Source organism: Bos indicus, chromosome 5 (genome assembly GCF_029378745.1).
Source record: "Bos indicus isolate NIAB-ARS_2022 breed Sahiwal x Tharparkar chromosome 5, NIAB-ARS_B.indTharparkar_mat_pri_1.0, whole genome shotgun sequence".
In the NCBI taxonomy this organism is placed as follows: Eukaryota; Metazoa; Chordata; class Mammalia; order Artiodactyla; family Bovidae; genus Bos; species Bos indicus.
In genome coordinates, this window is record NC_091764.1 from 110925742 (window position 1) to 110947701 (window position 21960).

The following is a 21960-nucleotide window of genomic DNA, read 5'->3' on the forward strand; positions in this document are numbered from 1 at the left end:
CTGTCCCGTGGCGGGCAGACCTCTGGAGAGCTGGGCTCTAGTGCCCTGTGGGCCTGCGGTGAATCCTGGCTGTGTGACCTGGAGCTTAACCTCTCTGGGCCTCGATGCTTCATCTGTAAAAGCGGGGGCTGATGGTGTCTTCTCACAGGACGGATGTACGAACTACATGAGACCGTTTGGAAAACGCTTCCCAGGCGGTGCTAGTGGTAAAGAACCTGCTTGCCCATGCAGGAGACATGAGGGACACGGGTTTGATCCCTGGGTCGGGAAGATCCCCTGGAGGAGGAATTGGCAACCCACTAGGGTATTCTTGCCCAGATAATTCCATGGACAGAGGAGCCTGGCGGGTTACAGTCCATAGGGCTGCAAAGAGCTCGACACGGGAGGAGCACCTTGGCACGCACATGACAGTATCTCTTCACAGGGTGGATGTACCAACTAAGCGAAACAGTTTGGAAAATGCTTAGGGCAGCGCCCGGCACGCTTGGGACCCCCAATAGTTCGGAAACATTACGAGTACTAATTCAGATCCTCCACCGCCTAAGCTTGCTCCCTTCCTACCCTGCCCCCGCCCCGCCTTCCTAAGGACTGAAGACAGCAGCTGGCGGTGGGAGGCGGTTACTTTAAATACGGGATGAGGATAACAAAAGGAAAATAGAACAGGGTGGTGGCTTGTGGCTAAAATGGAACAATTCCCCTCCCAGACTCGGGGGAGGATCTGAAGGACAGTATCGGTGTTCCCTGCTCCTTCTTCTCAAGGAACCAACAAGCCCTGCTTCACATCTCCGTCAGTCCAGCTGGGGGCGGGTGAGACACTGGCCAGGGACCCCCACCACCCCAGGGGACACCACCTACCTGCCCCAAAGGCTCTGTTCTCGGGAGAAGCAGAAGTAGGTTAAGCGGGACCCTGGAGCTTCTCCGCATCACTTCCGAGAGAGCATTAAATCTTCACCAGAAGATTTCTCCACGGGCCCACCGCCAGCTTCAAGGGCAGCCCTCTCGCCCCCTTGGCAGCGTGCCCACCGTCTTGGTTGCCATGGGGCCCTGCTACCCAGCCCCTGCCCTTCATCTTCTCACACTGACAGCCTTGGTGCCCTTGCCCCGCTCCCACCCCCAATCCTGGGGAGGCCTGTGCTTCTAGGGTCTGTGCAGGTCCTGGTGGAGGGGACCAGTGTTCAGTTCTCTGCTCTCCCAGGCAGAGGGCCGGGGCCCCGAGGGTGGGGGGCCTATGACTTGGCCCCCCAACATGTGTGCAAAAAAGGCTGCCGACTTCCCCTATGCTGAGCCGGCAGAAGGGACTGAGGTGTCTGGGCAACGGGCCTGTGAACGCAGCTGGTGCCCCGATGAGCAGGACTGGTGAGGCTGGCAGGCGGGGGGTCTGGGTCCCAGCTGGAGCCGCTTCCTAGCTGGACCCAGGCAAGATCTCTCATCCACCCAGCCTCATCTGTAAATGGGGACAGTGATGACCACCTTGGAGTTCTGTTGAGGATACAAAACATCACGTCATAAGGAAGCGAGCCCAAGTGCCTGCCAAGTGGGGGACACTGAGCAGCTGGAGTCTCCTTGTCCTCAACCTCTTCCTCCTTCTGCCCTCTTGGGAACTTCACTCGCACATCCTCCACCACTCTCAACATCCATCTCGGCGGCTTCCTCGGGCACTGCTGTTCTGCACATGCTGGCCCCCCTCACCTGAGGCTGCCCTCTCCAAGTATCTCTCCCCTCCCCATCTCATCCCTCCCCTGGGAAAGCCTCAGCCTAGTTCAATGCCACCTCCTCTGTGACACCTTCCCCAGCGCCCTGGGGGCAGTGACAGTGCCTCTTTCCCTGAACCCCACATTCCTCTGAACCCCACCCTCCCTCTCCCTCTGGCAGATGACTTATAAGTGCGTCCTGCTTTTCCATTTCTGGGTCTGCCTTCCTCAGTGGACTGCCAGCTGCCTGCCGCGAAGGCTGGGGTGTTCCAGCATGCCTACCGCTCAATGGTCACGACCCTCTCCTTTTCAGTCCCCGTCAGCAACTGCTTGTTGAATCTCTGGCTGTGAGCAGGGAGGGGCCTGGGAGGATGGTTAGGGTGACCACGGCTGGCATGGGTTCCAGCGGGGAGAGAGAAGGAGAGCCACTGAGGTCAGCAGCGTCGTGCTGACTTTCCGCCCTGTCTTGCAGCAGCTGAGTGTCAGGCAGGTTCCCATCTCCAAGGTGGGGAGACGGCAGCACCCCCAAGCACAGTGTGTATGGCGGGGGTGCCGTCTGCTCCAGGGGCAGACCTGAGGCTCTTAGCAACCTCAGGAGCTGGTGCGTTTTATCCCCATTTTTATAGGCAAAGCCACTGAGGCTAGCGAGGTTAGGAAGAGCAGGGCTGGGCCTGAGTCAGGTCTGTGGACCTCAGAGCCCACACTCCCTGGCTGCCACCCTACCACTTGGGATTCACGCTGAGCCTGGCTTACTTTGTGGCACCTACGTGTGGCAGATTAGAGGCGAGAACAGCTGCCAAGGCAGCAGTTAATAAACTGTAGCTATTCCAGGCCTCAGCGCCCACCTCCTTGTATTCCCATCTGCACGCTTCGCCAACCGCCCTCTGCAGCACCTGCTGTGGCCCAGGGCTCAGGTCAGCGCAGGTCCAAGGTCAAGGAGTTGCCCTCCCCACCGAACCCCCATCCCACAAGTCCCAGAGGGTCAGATGACCAGTTAGGTCTAGATGACCACAGTTAGGTCTAGGTAACCAGCCTTGGGGCAGTGACCCTGACCTCCTCCTTTTTCTCAGGACCCCACACCAGCAGCAACTCAGCGAACACTTGTGAAATTCACCAGCAGTCTGCCGCGCTCCCCTCCCTGCTCAGCTGCCTGGGTCTCTGAGTAGAACTGAGGAGGGATGGGATGCCGTACAGCAGAGTTGTCGACAGATCCCATGACAAATGGACTCGAAGCCTTAGGAGGCTGTGACCGGGCCAGGGCCCAGGGCTGCCAGGCCTGGATGTCCTGGTGAGCCACCTCAGGAAGGGAAGGTAGGCTGGGGAGCAGGACAGGCTGGCCCAGGTCTGCCCAGACCCGGCATTTCTAGGGGTAAGACTCAGATTGGGGGGAAGGGGGCTTCTCGGGTCTGCAGGGCGGCCCCTCACGCCACGCATCTCCTCCCAGCATCACTTGGCCAGGAGCACCTCCTCCCTAGGGGAAATCCCTCTCTCCTTTGAGAGCTGGCTTTCAGGGCCCACCCTGCCAGGGGCTCCCTGACACTCCCTAGGCTGGATGTGGAGGCCTTCCATCCACCCCCACCATGCCCTCTGCTCTCTTTTTTAAAGAATTAATTTATTTTTAGTTGCTTCAGCTCTTCCTTGCTGTGCTCGGGCATTCTCTAGTTGCAATGATTGGGGGCTGCTCTCCACTTGTGGAGGTGGCTTCTCTCCTTGCGGACCAGGCTCAGTAGCTGCAGTGCCCAGGCTCAGTTGCTCAAGGGGATGTGGGATCTTCCTAGGCCAGGGATTGAACCCTTGTCCCCTGCACTGGCACATGGATTCTTAACCGCTGGACCGGCAGGGAAGACCCTTCTTTTATTTCATCACTTTTCATGTCCAGTTGGAACAACTGGGTTCCTGTGCTCCTCCTCCATAGACCGCGAACTCACTGAGGGCAGGGTCTGTGGCTTCTCCGTCTCGGTGTCCCCATTCATGGGGGGAATGCTTGAAGAAACATCTCTGAACAGAACAACATGATGTGAGACTGAAAGCGTCTTTACGGTGGCTCAATCTGGCAACCAGGGTGCTCAAGTCAGTGTCCCCAGGGCCTGCACCGTGACGGAACAGGGAGGCGCAGGGCCTGGGCGCTGAGACACCAGCAGCCTTACCAGGTTCCTGGGACTCCCGCGCAGCCTGACAATACTGAGCCTGGCTCCAGTTCCCCCCACAAGAGACTATAAGATCAAGGTCAGTTTTTGGTTACTTTAATTGTAAAAACCAAGACATTTATATATAAATAAGACCGCTGTGTAAAATAGGATTCACCCTTCTACTAAAACCCTTCTTCCCACACTCAAAAAGAATATAGAAAACCCAGCAGAGATAAGAAGTACAAATCGGCATGCGGTCCCTGATGAGAAGTAAGTGGCAGGCCAGGTTTCCCTGCTGAAACAGGCCTCGCGGCGAGGGCGCTCCTGGCCCAGGCGTCTCACCGGAGGTCAGTGACACTTCCAGAAACCGCGCAGGCGCGGTTCCCGCACCCTCAGCCCCTGGTTACCAACTGCACACGTGGAGGCAAGGTGGGGGGAGGGCCGGGGACGGGGCGGGGGGCAGGCTGCTTGGTCCTCATGCCAAAGCCAGGGGGTTGTGGAGCTGTCGGCCGGACAAGACGCGGTGGCATGTTCAGCCCGGGGCCAGGCGGGAAAAGGGGCTTCTGGGGGTGGGGTCACCGCTTCTCCAGAAGACGAGGAGAGGGCCCTTAGTGACCCCCTAAGAGGAGAGGCTCCCTCGAGGCCATCTGCACACAGGCCCCGTCAAGACGAGAACGGGCGGACGCCTGCCCACAGTGCTGGGTGTGGGAAGGCGTGGGGGCTTAGCAGGTCCCTGTGAGAAAAAAATGCTACCCCCCGCCCCTCCTTTGACCCTGTCACACACACCCCCCCCCCCCCAGCCCTCCCCTGCTGCCCCCTCACACCCGGGGACTCAGCGTGAGATGGCTGCGGATGCACACGCGGGGCGCGGCTCAGGACACGGTACACAGGACAACGGAGAAAAGACCCCAGCTTTCCTCTGGGAAGTCAGGACCTGCCCGTGGCTGCTCCCCGCTCCCAGGGGGACAGCTTTTGGGGGAAAGGCCTGCGGGGGTGGGGCGGGGCGGGGAAGGGCGGGGGGACGGTGTGTCAGGAGCACTTCCAGACACACACAGCCAGGGTCCCCCCGAAGTACAGGTAGAGGAGGTTCTTCACCTCGTGTGTGATCTCAAAGCCGAAGCCTTCGCCGATCACCACATGCCAGGAGGAGCCGAACTTCTTGTCCATGGTCTCTTTGATCATCTTGGCAGCGCTCTGCAACGAGAGCAGGCTCGTCGGGGGCGGGCGGGTGGGGGGCAGCTTGGGGGTGAGAGTGGGCGTGAGTCAGTGCCCTCGCGGGGAAAGCAGAAGTCTCGGCAAGAGAGAGGCCTTGTAGACTCGTGACTGCTGTTGGGCTCTCGGAACCTTCAGACAGGGTTTCCGGCCCCTCCTACCAGGGGCGGCTACACAGCTACGGCGAATCGGACTTTCTACCTCAGCCGTCGGAAGACACCGGTGAGGCGGCAGGGTGGGGCATCGGGCCTGAGACGGGGCGCCGGCTGGAGCTTGGAGGCTGCTCTCAGCCCTCAATGAGCCAGCACCCCTGAGCACATGCTGAGGATGGAGCGATCGTCGCGGATGGAGCAATCGCCGTGGATGGAGCCATCGCCATCGTCACAGCGAGGGCTCAGGGCTACCTTCAGGGAGCACAGCGGCCTTCCCTGGCGCATCTGGTGGGCTCTGGGAGAGAAGCCGGCCTTGCCTCTGTCAGCTGCGGCAGCGGCACCCGCCGTCCTTCCCGAGCTCGCTCTTTCAAGAGGTCTCGGGAGGGGCAGAGGCCCGGCCTTCGCGGGGTGAAGCCCCAGGCTCCGGCACTTGCTGTCCCGCCGCCATGCCAGGCGCCTCACCCATACCATTTCAGGACGTCTGTCCTTAGGACCACCCAGCGAGGAGGCAGCATCCTCGCCCCCTGGCACAGACCGGGAAACTGGGGCCCCGCGATGAGAACTGGCCTGTCCAAGGCTAAAGACATAGGAAGGGGCTGGAGACTGAGATCTGAGCTTGGGCCTGCCTGGCCTGAAGCCGGGTGCAGTGGCCAGGGTCTGCCTCCCCCACAGGCTGCCACCACGCTGGCTTCCTTCTTGTTCACCAGCAGACTGATGAATGACTTTGCCTGTGTCCATGCCTACCTGGTGTCGCCAGCACCTAAGGCAGTGCCTGGCACAGGGATGGTGTTTAACATCTTTGCTGAATGGATGAATGGATACATGAATGAATGCCTGGGCGGGCCTCTGTTCTCCACTGGGATGGAGCCAAGGGGTAAGCATCCTGTTTTGCAGCCCACCTGAGACGGTGCATGTGGACAGGGGTGTCAGAGAAAGTGCCCTGGCTCTTCTCCCTCTAGCACTGGGTCAGTGCCCGAGACAGCGCCAGCCTCTGCTCTCACCGGCCTTCCCCACGCTCTGAAAGCTTCCCAGGAAGGGTTAGCCTGGCCCCAGTGGCACTCTGTGTAGCTGGCTGCGGGGACTGGGGCCGCAGGGGTCACCCAAGACACGAGGGGCTGCACTGATGGCAATACCTCGTTGTTGTTGGAGAATTTCTCACAGGCCGTGACACACAGCTCCATGGTCTCCACTCGCATCTCCTCTGGCATGTCCGAGTGCTGGAGACAGGGCGGGGGACAAACAGAGACAGCCTTAGCCTGTGACCCGTCTTCTGGGCTGGCCTCTCGTCCCAAGCTTAAGGCACGGGCAGAGCCCAGAGAGAAGACCCATCTGCTGACGGAACCGAGCGAGGCCTAGTGGGCTCTTACATCCAGGGTCCCTGTGCAACCAGCGACACACTGGGGAAGGCGGCTGGCCAGGCAGGAGCACGCTGGCCACGGAGACGCTTTACCAGCAGCCTCAGGGCACAGCTGACTCGCTCAGGTCCTGAAGAGATGGTGCGGCCGCTCTGAGGGCCCCCTGCTTTTCTGCCCGGCCCTCTCTGGGTGCCCTCTTCCCCTGGGCTCCGTCTCCACCCTCGCCTCTTCTCCAGCTCCTGCTCTGCAGGGATCCCGCCCTGCTCTGTGGATGCAGACATCTTCTATGCAGGCAGGGCTCCCACATGTTCATCCTTACTTTGACTTCTTTTTGGGGCTCTGGATTCCTATGTCCAGCTGCCTACTTGCCAGCCTCAGAGGTCTGAAAGATAACGCTTGATGTTCCCCCACAAACCTAGTCCTCTGTCTTCCCCCTCTTGGTAACCGACACTGTTCTCTCTCCCACACTCAGGACAAAACCAGCCCTGGCAGTCCCCCGTGGCCTGCTTTCCCTCATACCCAGCATCCAGTGCGCTGCTGAATTCCATTGCTCTCCCTTCAGCTTCTGTCTAGAGCCCTACCGTGTCTTGCCATCTCTGCTCCGTGACCTGGACCTGGCCACCCTCTCTCTCCCTGGGTCTCTGCAGTAGCATCCTGGTTGGTCTCCCCGCTTCCACTCGGGTTCCCTAAAATCCACTCTCCATCCAACAGCTGGAGGGCTCTTTCAGAAACATTAAACAGATCACCAGACTCCTACTCCTCTGCTGAAGGCTCTTGACTGTTTCCCTTTGAAGTCAGGATGGGATCCCCATTTCTCACTGTGGCCCCCAGGCCTGGGAGGCTGGCCTGGCTGTCACACTGACACTCACGTCCTGTGCCCCCTCACTTGGCACTCATTCCAGCCACACTTGCCGCCTTCCTGCGCCTCCCAGATGCTGAGCTTGCTCAGGCTTTCCATGCCTGCTGCTTCCCCTGCCTAGAGAATGTTCTCCAGACTCTCATAAGGCGTGCTCCCTAACTTTATTTAGGTCTCTGATCAGAGAACTCGTTCCAGAAGCCAATATTTACTCTCCAGCTCCTTACTTCTGCTTTATTTTTCTTCAGGGCACTTGTGACCTGAAATTATGTTCTTTAAACCTTTTTTCCACATGGGCCAGGCTTCTGTCTTGTTCACTCCCGTATCCACAGTGCCCAGAACAGCGCCCGGTATGTAGTAAGTGGCCTAAGTAATTGTTGAATGAATGAATGGATGAATGAATGAATGAATCACTGTGGGCGCCCCCTCAGTCTCTAGACTGGCCAGCAGAGCCCGTCATAATCTCCTCCCAATGCTATCCTGCGGGGATAAGCTCCCCCTCACCTCTCTCTCTAAGGCGCTTGGACCCTGCTGGCCACTGCCTCCCTCCCCCGGGCCTTACCCTGACCAGAGGGAAGGTCTGCAGTCGTTTATAATCAGCCTCATCTTTCTTCCCTTCTGTTTCTCCCATGATATTTCCACTGTGACCAGGAGGAGAGAGGGATGCTTTCAGGAGGTGCTGGGACTGGTAATTAAGACACACCCAGGAGATTCAGGAAGCAGGCCCTGCCAGCTTGGTGGAAGCAGAAAATGTCTTTCCCCAAGGGGTGCTGTAGAAAACAGGAAAAACCAGGAGAAACGAGTTGGCTTAAAAACTATACATCACAAATTAGAAATGTCTCAGTAACAATCTGACACCTCCCCGTCTCAACTCCTCCACATCCCTTTCCAAATGGCCAGCAAGTCTGGAGACGGGAGGATGAGTCAACATGAGATGCTGGGACCCAGTTAAGAACACGCTGGTACGATGCTGCAAGCCCACACTGTCATTATCAAGACAAATACTGACTGCCGGCCAGGCTGAGGGTGGAGCCTTCAGCCTGCAATTAACGAACTTGGCTTCTCTGCTAGGCTACTATGTAAATCGTCCTTGCTTCCCGGCAGATGTGGTCAGGAAGTGAAATGTCAGGTCGTTGTTCAACAGTTCTGGGCTTATGGGCAAGCAAGTGCCTCCTTCTGCAGGTCCTGGCTCTAGAGGAGAAATGTGACCAGTGACGCTCTGCGCCCTCCTTGGCGTGCCAGGCAGCCCGCCTCTTCTCGTCCACTCCCTCCGGCCACCCTGTCCTATCCGGCTGGCCCAGGAGTTGGGAGGCTCAGGCCTTAGTTACTGGTCCTTCCGCTCACTAGTTATGTGGTTTGGGGCCTCAGATTTCTCATCAGTAACATGAAGGTGGTTATATCTACCTCGTGGGGCTGTTACGAGAATCAAATGAGATGGCGTAGGCCAGGCACGTAGTAGGCACTCAGCAAACACCCAGCAAACTGTTTTTCCCTCCCTCTGGCTCCTCGGAGATTCACATAAGGATATGATGGAAAAGTTATAAAGCCTAATACACATGCGTAGATTTCTTTTTTCTTTCCAAATCTTACGGAAAAACAGATGGGGCTTTTCCTTAAAAGATGGGCCTGGATCCTAAATGACTGGAAGCAGTGCTTGAAACTCAGTGTTTCTCTCTATCCTACAAGTCAGTTTATCCTATAACTCAAAGAACTTTTAATCTCAGAAGTACAACTAATATAAATGAAAACGAACCACCACATCATTAAGCCCCTTTTAACTATCCTTACTGGACAAATGGGTGTCCCTGATGGCTCAGTAGTAGAGAATCTCCCGGCAATGCAGAAGCCGCAGGTTTGATCCCTGACTTGAGATGATCCCCTGGAGGAGGAAATGGCAACCCACTCCAGTGTTCTTACCTGGAGAGTCCCACAGACAAGAGGAGCCTGGCGGGCTATAGTCCATGGGGTTGAAAAGAGTTGGATAGGACTGAGTTGGTATGCAAATACAGCCAAATAATGTTATCATATTCCAGCATCGCTCACATTTCCAAATAAATTTAATTTTCATTGCACAGCCCCTGAACCCTGAAGATGCCCAGCGTAGTAACGGGTAGGTAATGACGGGTGACATCGGTTGGGTTTCCTGCGGGCCAGACACTGTTGCAAGTACTCCACGTGCACTTACTTGGTCCTGAGCCACCAATCACCCCGTGAGTTAGGTCCTGCACGTAAGGGAGGCATCACCACTCTGGAGGTCACTCAGCTACTGAGCGGCAGAGCTGCAGCTGACCTGGGATGGTCTCCGACACAGGTGATCCTAACACCGTCCTCACATTACAGGGCCTGCACACAGCAAGCACACGAGGTGGGCGCCCACACACCTCGCCCCGAGGCATGACCACTAGCATGGCTCCCACAATCCCAGCAGTGAGAGGAATGTTAAAGCGTCCCTTTCGGTGTCTCCCTGTCCAGCACTAACTTGATCCTTGTTTGGTCAAGCCTTGAGCTTTCTGGGCACATTTTTTCTGGGCGGTGCTTTCAAGTTTATCCCTCTCTCTGGTGCTGCAGAAATCCTCAGTGCTACTCCATGTGGTTGGCTCCCTCGAGCGAAGCTGGAAGCCTGGCATCACCCTCTGCCCGGCAGGGGGGGGGTCCTCCCCCCCATTGCCCGGGTATGCTCTGGTTTCCCAGCAGACAGACGGCTTCTTATCTCACCATCCTGGGCATTTGTACCACCCAGATATTAGCTGTGTCTGTTTGTCTCTACATATAAGCTGGCAAATGACCAAGTACGATCTCATTGTCCTTTCTGCTCAAGTTTCTTTATTTCACAAAAGGCAGTGAATCAACTTGTCCTTTCTCGTTCCGATTAAGGCCCCATCCCCCGTCCTCCTTGCGGTATTTGGTAAAGGCCACTTCGTTGCCTCCTCCCCCACATCATCAAGGGGTGACAGAAGGTGGGGGCTACACTGATGTAAAAGGATTACATCCTTTGTAAGCTTTGCTGTCTCCTGAGACTTTCAAGTGGGAACAACTTATGATGCTGAAGCAGCTGCTTTAGGCCCCTTCCACCCGAATATTTCAATCTGATTCAATTCGGCCTCTGGGCTAACAAGAGCCAGCGTGGAGGGGAGCTCAGAGGCAACCGTGCACACGTCTGCCCTCGGGGACCTCAGGGTCCGTGACCACTGCTCGGACTCTGCTTCAGCATGTGGAATCCTGGATGAAACCACACTTCAGAGGTGTTATCAAAGCCCATTCTTCAGGAACAAAGTGGGAAAGCCACTGGGACAGTTGTTTTTTTGGGGGGGTGGGGTGGGTGGGATATCACCTGATAGAGAAGATACAAGACTATGAGGTGGGGCATTGAGGCTAGAGTACCAGCTCTAAAACCGAAAGCAGTTCTGCCCTCTTCCCTGCTTTGCAGCCTGAGGCAAGTAATTTAACCTCCTGAGCCTTGGTGTCCTCCTCTGCGAAATGGGACGATCCCACCTTGTCCTTCTCAGGGAGCTGTCGTGAGCACCAAGTACATATGCACACGAGCGTTTGGAAACCGGAGGGCCCTCTGCACCCAGCACTGCGCTGCTCTAACCACCGCCACGTTATCAGCTGAGACTTCGTCCACATCTTTCGGCCACATTTATTAAAGATCATGACTGCAAGTGGCTTTTCCTAACCTCTACACACACTTCTGGGGATCCAAAAGGGATGAGACTCAGAATGAAAAGGAACAGTTACAGACAAGGTGTCTCCAAATGTACAAAGGTAGACTTTTTTATGACACTGTACCATTATAGTACAGCTATAGTCATTCAGCTCCGATTTTAAAACCCTGCTGAATGTTACCCAAAATAGCACAACTCAAGTTTTAATAACCTTATCAATCTTCCATGCAAACGAGTGTGTGCCTGACAGGTCCAGGCCAGAAAGCAGTTGCGTCAGGTCTAAAAGAGAGCCCTTTAATAATTTAAGTGTGCTCCCGGCCAGGGCACGCGAATCTGCTGGGTAGCAGAGCTCGACTCTCCCCGGGGCCCGTCTGGGCACACAGAGCCAGCGTCAGCCTTGCTCCCGCTCTGCCCTTTATTCTCCTTCTCACCCAAAGGCCCTTATGGAGCCTTACACAGCCTCGCCCATGTCTGACATGAGGCTTCTCCTCGGCAATGAGCTGGGCTCCTCATCTCATCATCTTGTCAAAGCCTGTGTCCTTTGTTCTTTTGTGGACACTGACCTCAGTCACTGTTTATTCTTTTGCTTCTGAAATGTTTGGGAAGAATCCTTAAGTGGGTTAGGGGATGTAGGAAGGAGGAAGGAAAAATGAATGAATTCTGGGAAACAAAGCCCCCTCACCACCCCCTCCAGCCACTCAGCACCTGGAATAAGCTTGGTTCGCAGACCACAGCTTGCCGCCTTGACCTCTTTCCAGCATCGGAGAGATGGGAGGACATGTGTGGAGCATAGCTTTATGGTTGTGAGTACAGGCTCCACAAGAAGGTCTGGCTTCACACCTCGGACTGTCTCAGATAAGTGTTTAACCTCTCCAGGCCTCATTTTTCTCATCTGGAAACTGGGTCTAAAAACAGACTCTACTTCACAGTCAATGTCAGCTTTTGTTACTGGCGCGGGAGGAAGTGTCCTTTGAATCCCAGCCAACTAAACAGCGAAATGCTCAGGCAAACAAACCAACACTCATCGAGCTCCCGCTCTGTGCCGTTAGTACTGAGGCAGGAAGGAGTCACAAGTGAATTCTGCAAACACAGGTGGGCTGGAGGAGCTCTGGTGCAGTGAGTGATACATTGCTTTCACACCTGCTGTCTCATTTCATCCCAGAACAACCTGTGGGGGCAGCACCCACTCGCAGTTCTCAGACAAGGCACCTCAGAGAGGTCTGGGGGCTGGCCTGGAGGGACACAGCCAGGATCTGAATCCTTATCTACTCTTCTCTACCTTCTGTGCTTTCTCTCCTGTCCCGAGCAAGTAGGAGGCAAGACAGTAACACAAACAGTGTCCATCCTTGGCAGCCAGCAGTCCAGACTCCTGCCCACACGGGCCTGCTGGTTCCGGCTGTAGTGAGGCCACACACACCCTCGGCACCTCGGACATCCTCCCGCCCTCCCCTGACAAGTCCGCCCTCCGCCTTCTGGCAAACAAAAGGTGAGGCTCGTAAGGTGAGGAGAAAGGAACGGAGGACTTGAAGGCTTTCACCTAAGATATCAGGGAGGTCCGGAAACAACACGGACCATCTAGGTTTCACCATCAGTTTGAAATGCATCATCTACTGTAAAAGAAAGTTTCAAGAGTAAGAAAGTGATGATTGCAGGATAAAGAACAGTCCTCGAGAAGACAATTACCTTTCATGTACACAAAGGGTTTTGGTTTGTTTTTTCACATCCCCCTTATATTTTTTCATTTCACTGATGTCTGGTGAAAACTTCTGATGTGCCTTAAACCAGGGGGAGGGAGGGAAAGAAAGATGGAGAGATGGAGAGATAGAGATCAAGACATTTTCTTTATGTATAAGATGATGTAATAAACCATACTGACTCATATGGTTCTCCCTCATGGACATGGCCAAGTTTGGATGCCATCCGCACACTTTAGTCAAGATACAAAGCATTACCTATCACAGCCATCACAAGGGGACAGCTGCTTACTACAGACAGTGGGTTACTAAGTCTCTTACCCGCCTCCTCCCCACCCCCGCCTTTCACACCTACTCCCCCGTCTCCCACTCAAGGGAACAGATTTGAACGTAAGTGACTAAGAATGATGTTATCACAAAAATAAACTGAAGTTAGCACTGAGTTACTTTTTAAAAAAATCATTCATAATCACTAATCACTGGTGACGTCTCATAGCCAGTCACGACTCAGCAGTGTGTCGTGAGTCCAGACAATCTCCCGGGGATGAAGGACTTGCTCTGCTCTTCTGTAGATGCCCCCAGAGCAGCGTCCAGTGTCTGGCACGTGGCAGAAGCCCAACAAATATCTAAACTCTAATTAAACTGTATTTCATTTGCCCCCTGGGAAGGGGGGCCCTATCAAATCCTTTCAATAATATCTATTGAGCACCGACCTTGAGCAAGGCAACAGGATGGGTGTTTTATGTAGAGGATCTCATTTACTCCCCCTAAGAACTCCATCAGACAAGCACTATTATCCCTACTTCCCTGATGATCATTCAGGCTGAGCAAAGCAAAGCGACTTCCCACCCAGCTGATAAATGGATGAGCCAGGATGCACTCGGCATATATGACTTTAGGACTAAGCTTTCTCAGCTGCTCTGCTATAAGCAAGAGAGAGTCTCCGCTTTCAAGGAGCATACAATCTAATATGAGGGAACAACACACATACCCAAGGAACTAACTATGGTTCATGGCAGAGAACAGGAAGTGCCACCAGACAGACATGGAACTAGAAGGAAGAGGAGAATTCTGGAGGACAGGGGAGAGGACAGTGAGTGTGTGGTGGCAGGGGCAACATTTGAGTCAGACCTTAAACAGTGAGTGGGAATCCTGACTGGTGTGCAAGGCGAGGAAGACATTCCAGGCAGAGTGATGAGCAAACACAGTGATGTCGAAGCAGAAAGCTCAAAGGGTTTTATGGGAAAGTCCAACAGTCCAATTTGGCCAGAGGACAGAACCTGGCAAATGAGAATAGAGGAGGCATGCTGGGAAAGAGGCTGGGATAGGGTTGTGGATGTGGAAAAGAGCCCTGAGACCCAGGCTTAAGAAATATGCATATTTTTAGTGGAGAAGGAGAAGTCCTTTGGAGGTCTCCTGGGGGCTGGTGACATGGCTGTGTTTTGACAATTACTCTGGTGGACTGGGTTAACAGGAGGAGAGACTGGGGGTAGGAACACCAGTTAGGAAGCTATAGAGATGGCCTGGGTGACAGGCATTAAAAACTTGAACCAGGATGATGGCTTCAGACATGGAGAGACTATGAGATCCTTGCAAAGGCAGAAACAAAGATGTGACACTGCCTAGGTGGGATAAGCACGGCAGAGGGGCAGAGGATGCCCCAGGAGGATGGTGATCTCACTGAGAGAGACAGGAGAATTCAGGTAGAACAGATGGACAGACAGAGAATGCGGGACACTTTGATGTTTGAATTACTGAGTTTAATTTGTTGGTGAGATATGCAAATGGAGGTATCTCCTCAGGAGAAGGGGATCACAGAATCATGGATATTACCAGGGGGAGGAGGGGAGCCATCAAGTCCAATCACTACATCAATAAAGCAATCTCTATTTCAACCCCCACCCCCAAAGTCTCACTAACGATGGAAGCCCAGGAGAAGTATCTGAGCTGGAGATGTGAATTGGAGGGTGAAACGGAGAAACAGGGTGATTCTCAGAGGGAGGGAAATGCGTGGAAATATGAGACAAAGGAAGGAAGTTCATATTATTCTCAGAATCCCCCGAGGAGATATGCTATAGTATCCTAATTCTGTATATACTCAGGCTGGACTCCAGGGAGATTAGAGAACTTGCTAGGGTCCTGTAGCTGGGAATCCAAATTAGGTTTGCCAAGTCCTTTTCTCCAGGAGACGGTGAAGGACAGGGAAGCCTGGTGTGCTGCAGTCCATGGGGTCGCAAAGAGTCGGAGGACACGACTGAGCGACTGAACAACAACAAAGTCCTTTTCACTATACTCCAAACTTCCCATGAAGATCACGTCCTCGGGGAAGTCTACAGTTGGGTCAAAGAATCACATCCTGGAACGTCAGAGTCAAAGAGACTTTAGGGATCATTCAACCTAACTTCTCATTTACAAATATGGAAACTGAGGCCCAAAGAGGGAAATGACCAGCCTCGACTCCCAGACAGTCGTCAACTGTCCAACTCAAGCGGTCTGGGAGGAGGCGATGGCGACCACCCGCCCAGCCGCGGGAGGAGGGGGTTACTCTGCGAATGATGGGGGATCAAGGTGCAGGGGGAGTCGGGTTAGAGAGGACGGGGGAACGTGAAGCTGGAGGGGATCTCAGAAGGGCCTGCAGAGTAGCGACAGCGAAACTGTCTCGACAGAGCTCGCAGGTCCCCGAAGTGTGGTGGCGGCGCGGGGGGGTGGGGGCGTGGGGAGGATGGGGGTTGGGAGGATCTGGAACTGGGGACCAACAGGCAGGAGGTTGAGGTGGGGCCTCTGCGGTGGGCGAGGCCCCGCCCGCCCCGCAATGCCTCCCGGTCCCGCTTCGGGCCGGCCCTCCCCGCCCGGTTGCCCGCCGCACCCCGTGGCCTCACCTGCTCCCGAGGGGGCCGGAGCTAAGGCCTCAGCGAGCGCACCCCCGCCAGGGTTGTCAAGGAGCGAAACAAGAGTGTCTTAGCAACAGCGAGGAAGTCCTGCCCCCTCACCGGACGTTACGGGACTTTTACTTATTATTGGTGAACCAAGATGTCAATCAACACTGAAGGGCCCTACAACGTAAAATGTAGGAAAAGAGGCGTGGCTTACAGATTGAGGAGGCGGGGCTTCACTTATAGTTGTCTTAAACGGGCCTGAGGAGTCGGGCATAAACAGAAGTTCTCATTTTAGAGAAATTTGGAAGAGCGGTATTATCTGGAGAGTGTATTTTAGTCATTTGAAACAGCAAATGCAACTTGTTGGTGTCCTGACACTAATAGGCCATACTTACGGCAGAAAGCGAAGAACTAAAGAGCCTCTTGATGAAAGTGAAAGAGGAGAGTGAAAAAGTTGGCTTAAAACTCAACATTCAGAAAACTAAGATCATGGCATCTGGTCCCATCACTTCATGGCAAATAGATGGGGAAACAATAGAAACAGTGACAGACTTTATTTTCTTGGGCTCCAAAATCACTGTAGATGGTGACTGCAACCATGAAATTAAAAGACACTTGCTCCTTATAAGAAAAGCTATGACCAACCTAGACAGCATATCAAAAAGCAGAGACATTACTTTGCCAGCAAAGGTCCATCTAGTCAACACTATGTTTTTTCCAGTAGTCATGTGTGAATGTGAGAGTTGGACTATAAAGAAAGCTGAGCGTGGAAGAATTGATGCTTTTGAACTGTGGTGTTGGAGAAGACTCTCGGGAGTCCCTTGGACTGCAAGGAGATCCACCCAGTTCATCCTAAAGGAAATCAGTCCTGGATATTCATTGGAAGGACTGATGCTGAAGTTGAAACTCCAATACTTTGGCCAGCTGATACAAAGGACTCATTTGAAAAGACCCCGATGCTGGGAAAGATTGAAGGCAGGAGGAGAAGGGTATGACAGAGGATGAGATGGTTGGATGGCATCACTGACTTGGTGGACATGAGTTTGAGTAAGCTCCAGGAGTTGGTGATGGACAAGGAAGCCTGGTGTGTTGCAGTCCATGGGGTTTCAAAGAGTTGGACACGACTGAGCGACTGAACTGAACTGAACAAAAGCCTAATATAAAGTAACATCATGTAGGGCTTTTGCATGAGTATTGCACCTGATTCTCTCCACAGTTCTTTTAGGTAATAGTATTCGTAACCACATCCCTCTGAACTAAGGTTCAGAGAGGTTACATAGTTTGTAAAAGGAAAAAAAAATCAAGGTTAGGTTCCTAGAGAAGGAACCCAGGGCTCTTGCACTGCGGCACACCCTCATAGAGCTGCCTCAACCTGGTCCGTAGGAGACACTGTAGCATATGACTTAAAGATATAGTTTTCCAGAGCCTGCCTTTTCTTTCCCTTAGGAGAAATTAATCTGAATGTATTAGTACAATTAGGGGGAAAGGAAGGGGGGGAAGGGAGATAACCCTGCAGATTCAAGGTTTTGACTGGTAGATCAAAGGGTCAGTGAAGTACTTCATATTTTAAACATTTACCCTCTCATGATGGGTACTCTGGGTGGATCTCCACTTCACATTCTTTGGCACTTGCTGGGAACTCAGCCCTTGCCAGGTGCTGATGATTCAGAGAGGAATGAGGGGATAAGGAATAAGGAATAATGGGGACCTTGGTCCCATAGCAAGCATGGTCCAGTGTGGGGAAAGCCATGTCAACAAATAGACACAGAGTAATTCATTCTACCTGAGTTCTGATCGAGGTGTGGGCAAGGTCCTGCTTCTCTCCAAGGAGGGAGTAGCTAACTCAAAGGAGGTGGTGTTTGAGTAGACTGAGTCTAAGATGACTAGTAGGCTAATGAAGGTGGGAGAGCAGAGTTCACTGGGAACTTCTGTGGCTCCAGGAGGCCTGGGTAGAGGATGAGGGGGTAGTGAAGACTGTGGAGGTGAAGATGCAGAGGGAAGTAGAGTTTTTTGTTTGTTTGTTTTTGGCTGTTCTGCACGGCTTGTGAGATCTTTGTTCCTCGACCAGGGATTGAACTCAGACCACAGCAGCAAAAGTACTGAGTCCTAACCACTGCACTGCCAGGGAACTCTGGAAAGTAGGGTTTTGAATGCCAGTTCAGGGAGGTGAGGTGAGAGTGGGGAAAGTAGCTGCTGGGGGGTTGTAGGTGGGGCGGAAGCATGGGCAGATTTGAGTTATGGACGATTACTTGGATGGAGAAGATGGCAGACTGGATTTGGAATAGGTAGATAAAGGCAGGTACAGCAGGTTTAGTTTTGAGACTTGTAAGTTTAAGTTTCCCTAGGCCTTTGGCGACTCCCAGCTTGCCTCCCTGGTGTGATCTGGGGTCCATGGAACATCTGATTCAGCCTCCAGATTTTCCCAATCCTCTTTGCCAAGTTCCTCCAGGAGATGGAAGGTGGCCTTTGAGGGGGATGAAGCTCTTGCTTCCGCCTCTCATCCAAACTTCTCCCCAAAGGGGTCCACGTTTTCTGTCTTCTCTTTCTCACCTCCCATTCATTCTGCAGCCCACTGCAATCTGGCTTACACTCCCACAATGCCACCAAAATTCTTTCTTCCATGGTTACCAGTGACCTCCTGAAGAGCAGAATACAATAGACCCTTGTAGTTTGTTTCTTACAGGACCCATCCACTCTGCTGGGATAAAACTGTTGACTAAACTCATCTTCAAAGTAGGCTGCAGAGCCACCGAACTGACAATGATTCTATTGTCAATGTCCCTGTAGATTTTGATGGCTCCTGTGTTTCTCCAGATTAGGCTTCTCCTTGGAGTTATAGGCCTAAATATCCAGCTGCCCCTTGACTGTCTCCACCAGAATGTCCCACAAACCCTCTATACTCAGTGTAATCTGAATCCATCATCTTCCTCCAAACTCCTCTCCTGCATCCCCATCTTGATCAATGGCATTAACCCCACTCCCAGTTGCCTCCATCAGAAATCAGGGAATTTGAGACTTCCCTGGTGGTCCAGTTGTCAAGAATTGTCTGCCTACCAGTGCAGGGGACATGGGTTCAATCTCTGATGGGGGAACTAAGATCCCACTTGCCTCATGAGGCAACCAAGCCTGCCCGCCACAATTACTGAACTCACATGTTCTGGAGCCCCTGAGCTGCAACTAAGACCTGACATGGCCAAAAATAAATAAATATTAAAAAATAATAGAATAAAAAATAAATCAGGGAATCTGGTCCTTCTCCTTTCCCACGACCGTCACCCACCTGAAATCAATCACGAGCCTTCTGATTCTGACTCCTGTGTTCTGCTTACATCCCCTTCTGATGGCACTCCTCATAGACGCAGAACCACCATCCCACCTGTATTATTGCAATAACCTCCTGATAGGAATGCCTGGCTGCAGTCTAGCCCTTCTCTGATCCACCCTCCATACCACAGTCAGCGTGATACTTCTAACACCCAAATCTCACCATTTTGCATTTCTCTCTCTCTTTTTTAAAGTATTTATTTATTTTGGCTGCACCAGGTCTTAGGTGCAGCATGTGGAATCTAGTTCCCCGACCAGGGCTTAAACCCAGGTCCCCTGCATTGGGAACTCAGTCTTAGCCACTGGACCACCAGGGAAGTCCCTCCCTTCCTCTCTTTAACAACTGCTTCCCTCCCTCCACAGTTGCCCATTGCCTACCAAATGACATCCAGATGCATGGCCTGGCATTTGAGGCTGGCCCCCACCATAGTGTGGCCTGTGGGCACCTCCATCTCCTCTGTGCTTTATGCCCAAGCCACCCCAGCTCTCATGGCTCTCCACACACTCCATGCCGTTGCTCACCTCCCTGCATCCTCTCTGCCCACATTCTGCCTCTAGCCATCCCTCCTTTTGACTCTAGTAGCCCATACATTTTTGGTCTTCTCTTGCACACGTTGGGATTCTATCACTTGCAACCAGAAAAGTCCTCTGTACTCCCTTCGCATCCAGGGCACGTGCCTGTCACTGCTCTTCTCCACTGTTTTCTACCTGACTTTAGTTCCCCGTCCTTCCCCGTGAGCTTCCTGAGAGCAAGGACTTTGTCTTGTTCATCTCCACATTGCTGTGTTTCACTCAGGACCTAGCAGAGAGTAGGTGCTTAGTAAATGTTTCATAAATAAATGAGGTAGATAGGATCCTACCCTGCTTCTTCAGACTCAGCTCACATTGATCCCCGAGATCCAGCCTGTGTTCTGGCTGTACCCTTTCATGCACTGCCCCTGCTGTTTAGGATGGTTAATGATGGACACCCTGGAATCAGCAATTGCATTGGCTGCAAGTCATAGATAATGGAAAAATCGTGATTTAAGATGACATACATTTGTTATTCTTACAGTTCTGGAGTCAGAAGTCTGAAATGGGTCTCAGTAGGCTAAAATCAGGTGTCCCCAGAGTTGTGTTCCTTCCTGAGTCTCTGCAGAAGGCTATTTCTTTCCCTTTTCCGGTTTCTAGAGACTTCCTGTCTTCTTCTGACACGGACTCTTCAGCCTCTTTATTTCTGAGGACCCCAATGATTACCTTGCGCCCAACCAGATAATCCTCATTAATCTCTTTATCTCACGGTCATCTGATTAGCAACATTAATTCTATCCACAAACTTGTTTCCCTCTGCCACATGAGAACATAGCCACAGGTCCTGGGGATCACGATGTGGACATCTTTTGGGGAGAGGCATTATTTTACTCCCTATAGTCAGTATGGGTAAAATTTTCACACATAATTGGAAAGAATGTCTATTCTGTAGTTGCTCTGTTAGGCCAAGTCTGTTTACCATTTTGTTCAGATGTTCTATCAGTTCAGTTCAGTCTCTCAATTGTGTCCGACTCTTTGCGACCCCATGGACTGCAGCATGCCAGGCTTCCCTGTCCATCACCAACTCTTGGAGCTTGCTCAGACTCATGTCCATCAAGTCAGTGATGCCATCCAGCCATCTCATCCTCCGTCGTCCCCTTCTCCTCCTTTCCCAGCATCAGGGTCTTTTCAAATGAGTCAGTTCTTCGCATCAGGTGGCCAAAGTATTAGAACTACAGCTTCAACATCAGGACTGATCTCCTTTAGGATGGACTGGTTTGCTCTCTTTGCTGTCCAAGGGACTCTCAGGAGTTTCTCCAACACCACAGTTCAAAAACACCAATTCTTCAGCACTCAGCTTTCTTTGTGGTCCATTGGAAGGACTGATCAACAATACTTTGGCCACTTGATGTGAAGAGCTGACTCATTTGAAAAGACCCTGATGCTGGGAAAGACTGAGGGCAGGAGGAGAAGGGGACGACAGAGGATGAGACGGTTGGATAGCATCACCGACTCGATGGACGTGGGTTTAGGTGGACTCTGGGAGTTGGTAATGGACAGGGAGGCCTGGCGTGCTGCGGTTCATGGGGTGGCAAAAGTCGGACACGATTGAGCGACTGAACTGAACTGAACTCACATCCATACATGACTATTGGAAAAACCATAGCTTTAACTAGACAGACCTTTGTTGGCAAAGTAATGTCTCTGCTTTTTAATATGCTGTCTAGGTTAGTCATAGTTTTTCTTCCAAGGAGCAAGCGTCTTTTAATTTCATGACTGCAGTCACTATCTGCAGTGATTTTGGAGCCCAAGATAATAAAGTCTGTCACTGTTTCCATTGTTTCCCCATCTATTTGCCATGAAGTGATGGGACCGGATGCCATGATCTTAGTTTTTTTAATGTTGAGTTTTAAGCCAACTTTTTCACTCTCCTCTTTCACTTTCATCAAGAAGCTCTTTAGTTCTTCTTTGCTTTCTGCTGTAATGGTGGTGTCATCTGCCTATCTGAGGTTATTGATATTTTTCCTGGCAATCTTGATTCCAGCTTGGGCTTCATACTTATACTGAAATTTTTTTTCTGCTAGCCCTATAAATCATTTAGATAGGTATGTTAAAATATCTCACTACAACTATGGATTTGTCAACTTTTCCTTTTGTTTCTATCAATTTTTACTTTATATAACTATAAAGCTGTGTTGACACACACATGCAAATTTATAATTATCTCTTCCTAAGAGACTGACTCTTTACCATCATGAAATGGGCCTTCTATCTCTAGCAGTGCTTCTTGGCTTTAAGTCTACTTTGAGTATAGCTACATCAACGTACTTTGTTCATTTATTTGTTTTCGGCTGAGCTCTGTGGCATGTGGGACTGAAGTCCCCTGACAAGGGCTGGAACCCAAACAACCTGCATTGAAGCCCAGAGTCTTAACCACTGGACCGCCAGGAAAGTCCATAGACAAAATTTCTTTGAATTAGTGTTTGCATGGTACAT

The 21960-nt window shown here is 52.3% G+C and overlaps 1 protein-coding gene across 3 annotated transcripts; it reads right to left on the bottom strand.

Annotated features, from left to right (window-relative positions):
* Positions 1-3918: 3918 nt before the first annotated feature.
* DNAL4 (dynein axonemal light chain 4) lies at positions 3919-15771 on the bottom strand. 3 transcript variants are annotated; one of them, XM_070790421.1, is made up of 5 exons: positions 15634-15771; positions 7958-8165; positions 6318-6401; positions 4916-5014; positions 3919-4518 (listed from the first exon to the last, which is right to left on the bottom strand). In XM_070790421.1, exons 2-5 carry the CDS (start codon positions 8024-8026, stop codon positions 4429-4431), a joined length of 342 nt encoding a protein of 113 aa, XP_070646522.1. In that variant the 5' UTR covers positions 8027-8165; positions 15634-15771; the 3' UTR covers positions 3919-4428. The 3 variants fall into 3 exon arrangements, with proteins under 3 accessions (XP_070646522.1, XP_070646521.1, XP_070646523.1); XM_070790420.1 differs by having other exon boundaries at positions 3919-4805; XM_070790422.1 differs by having other exon boundaries at positions 3919-5014.
* Between the last annotated feature and the right edge of the window lie 6189 nt (positions 15772-21960).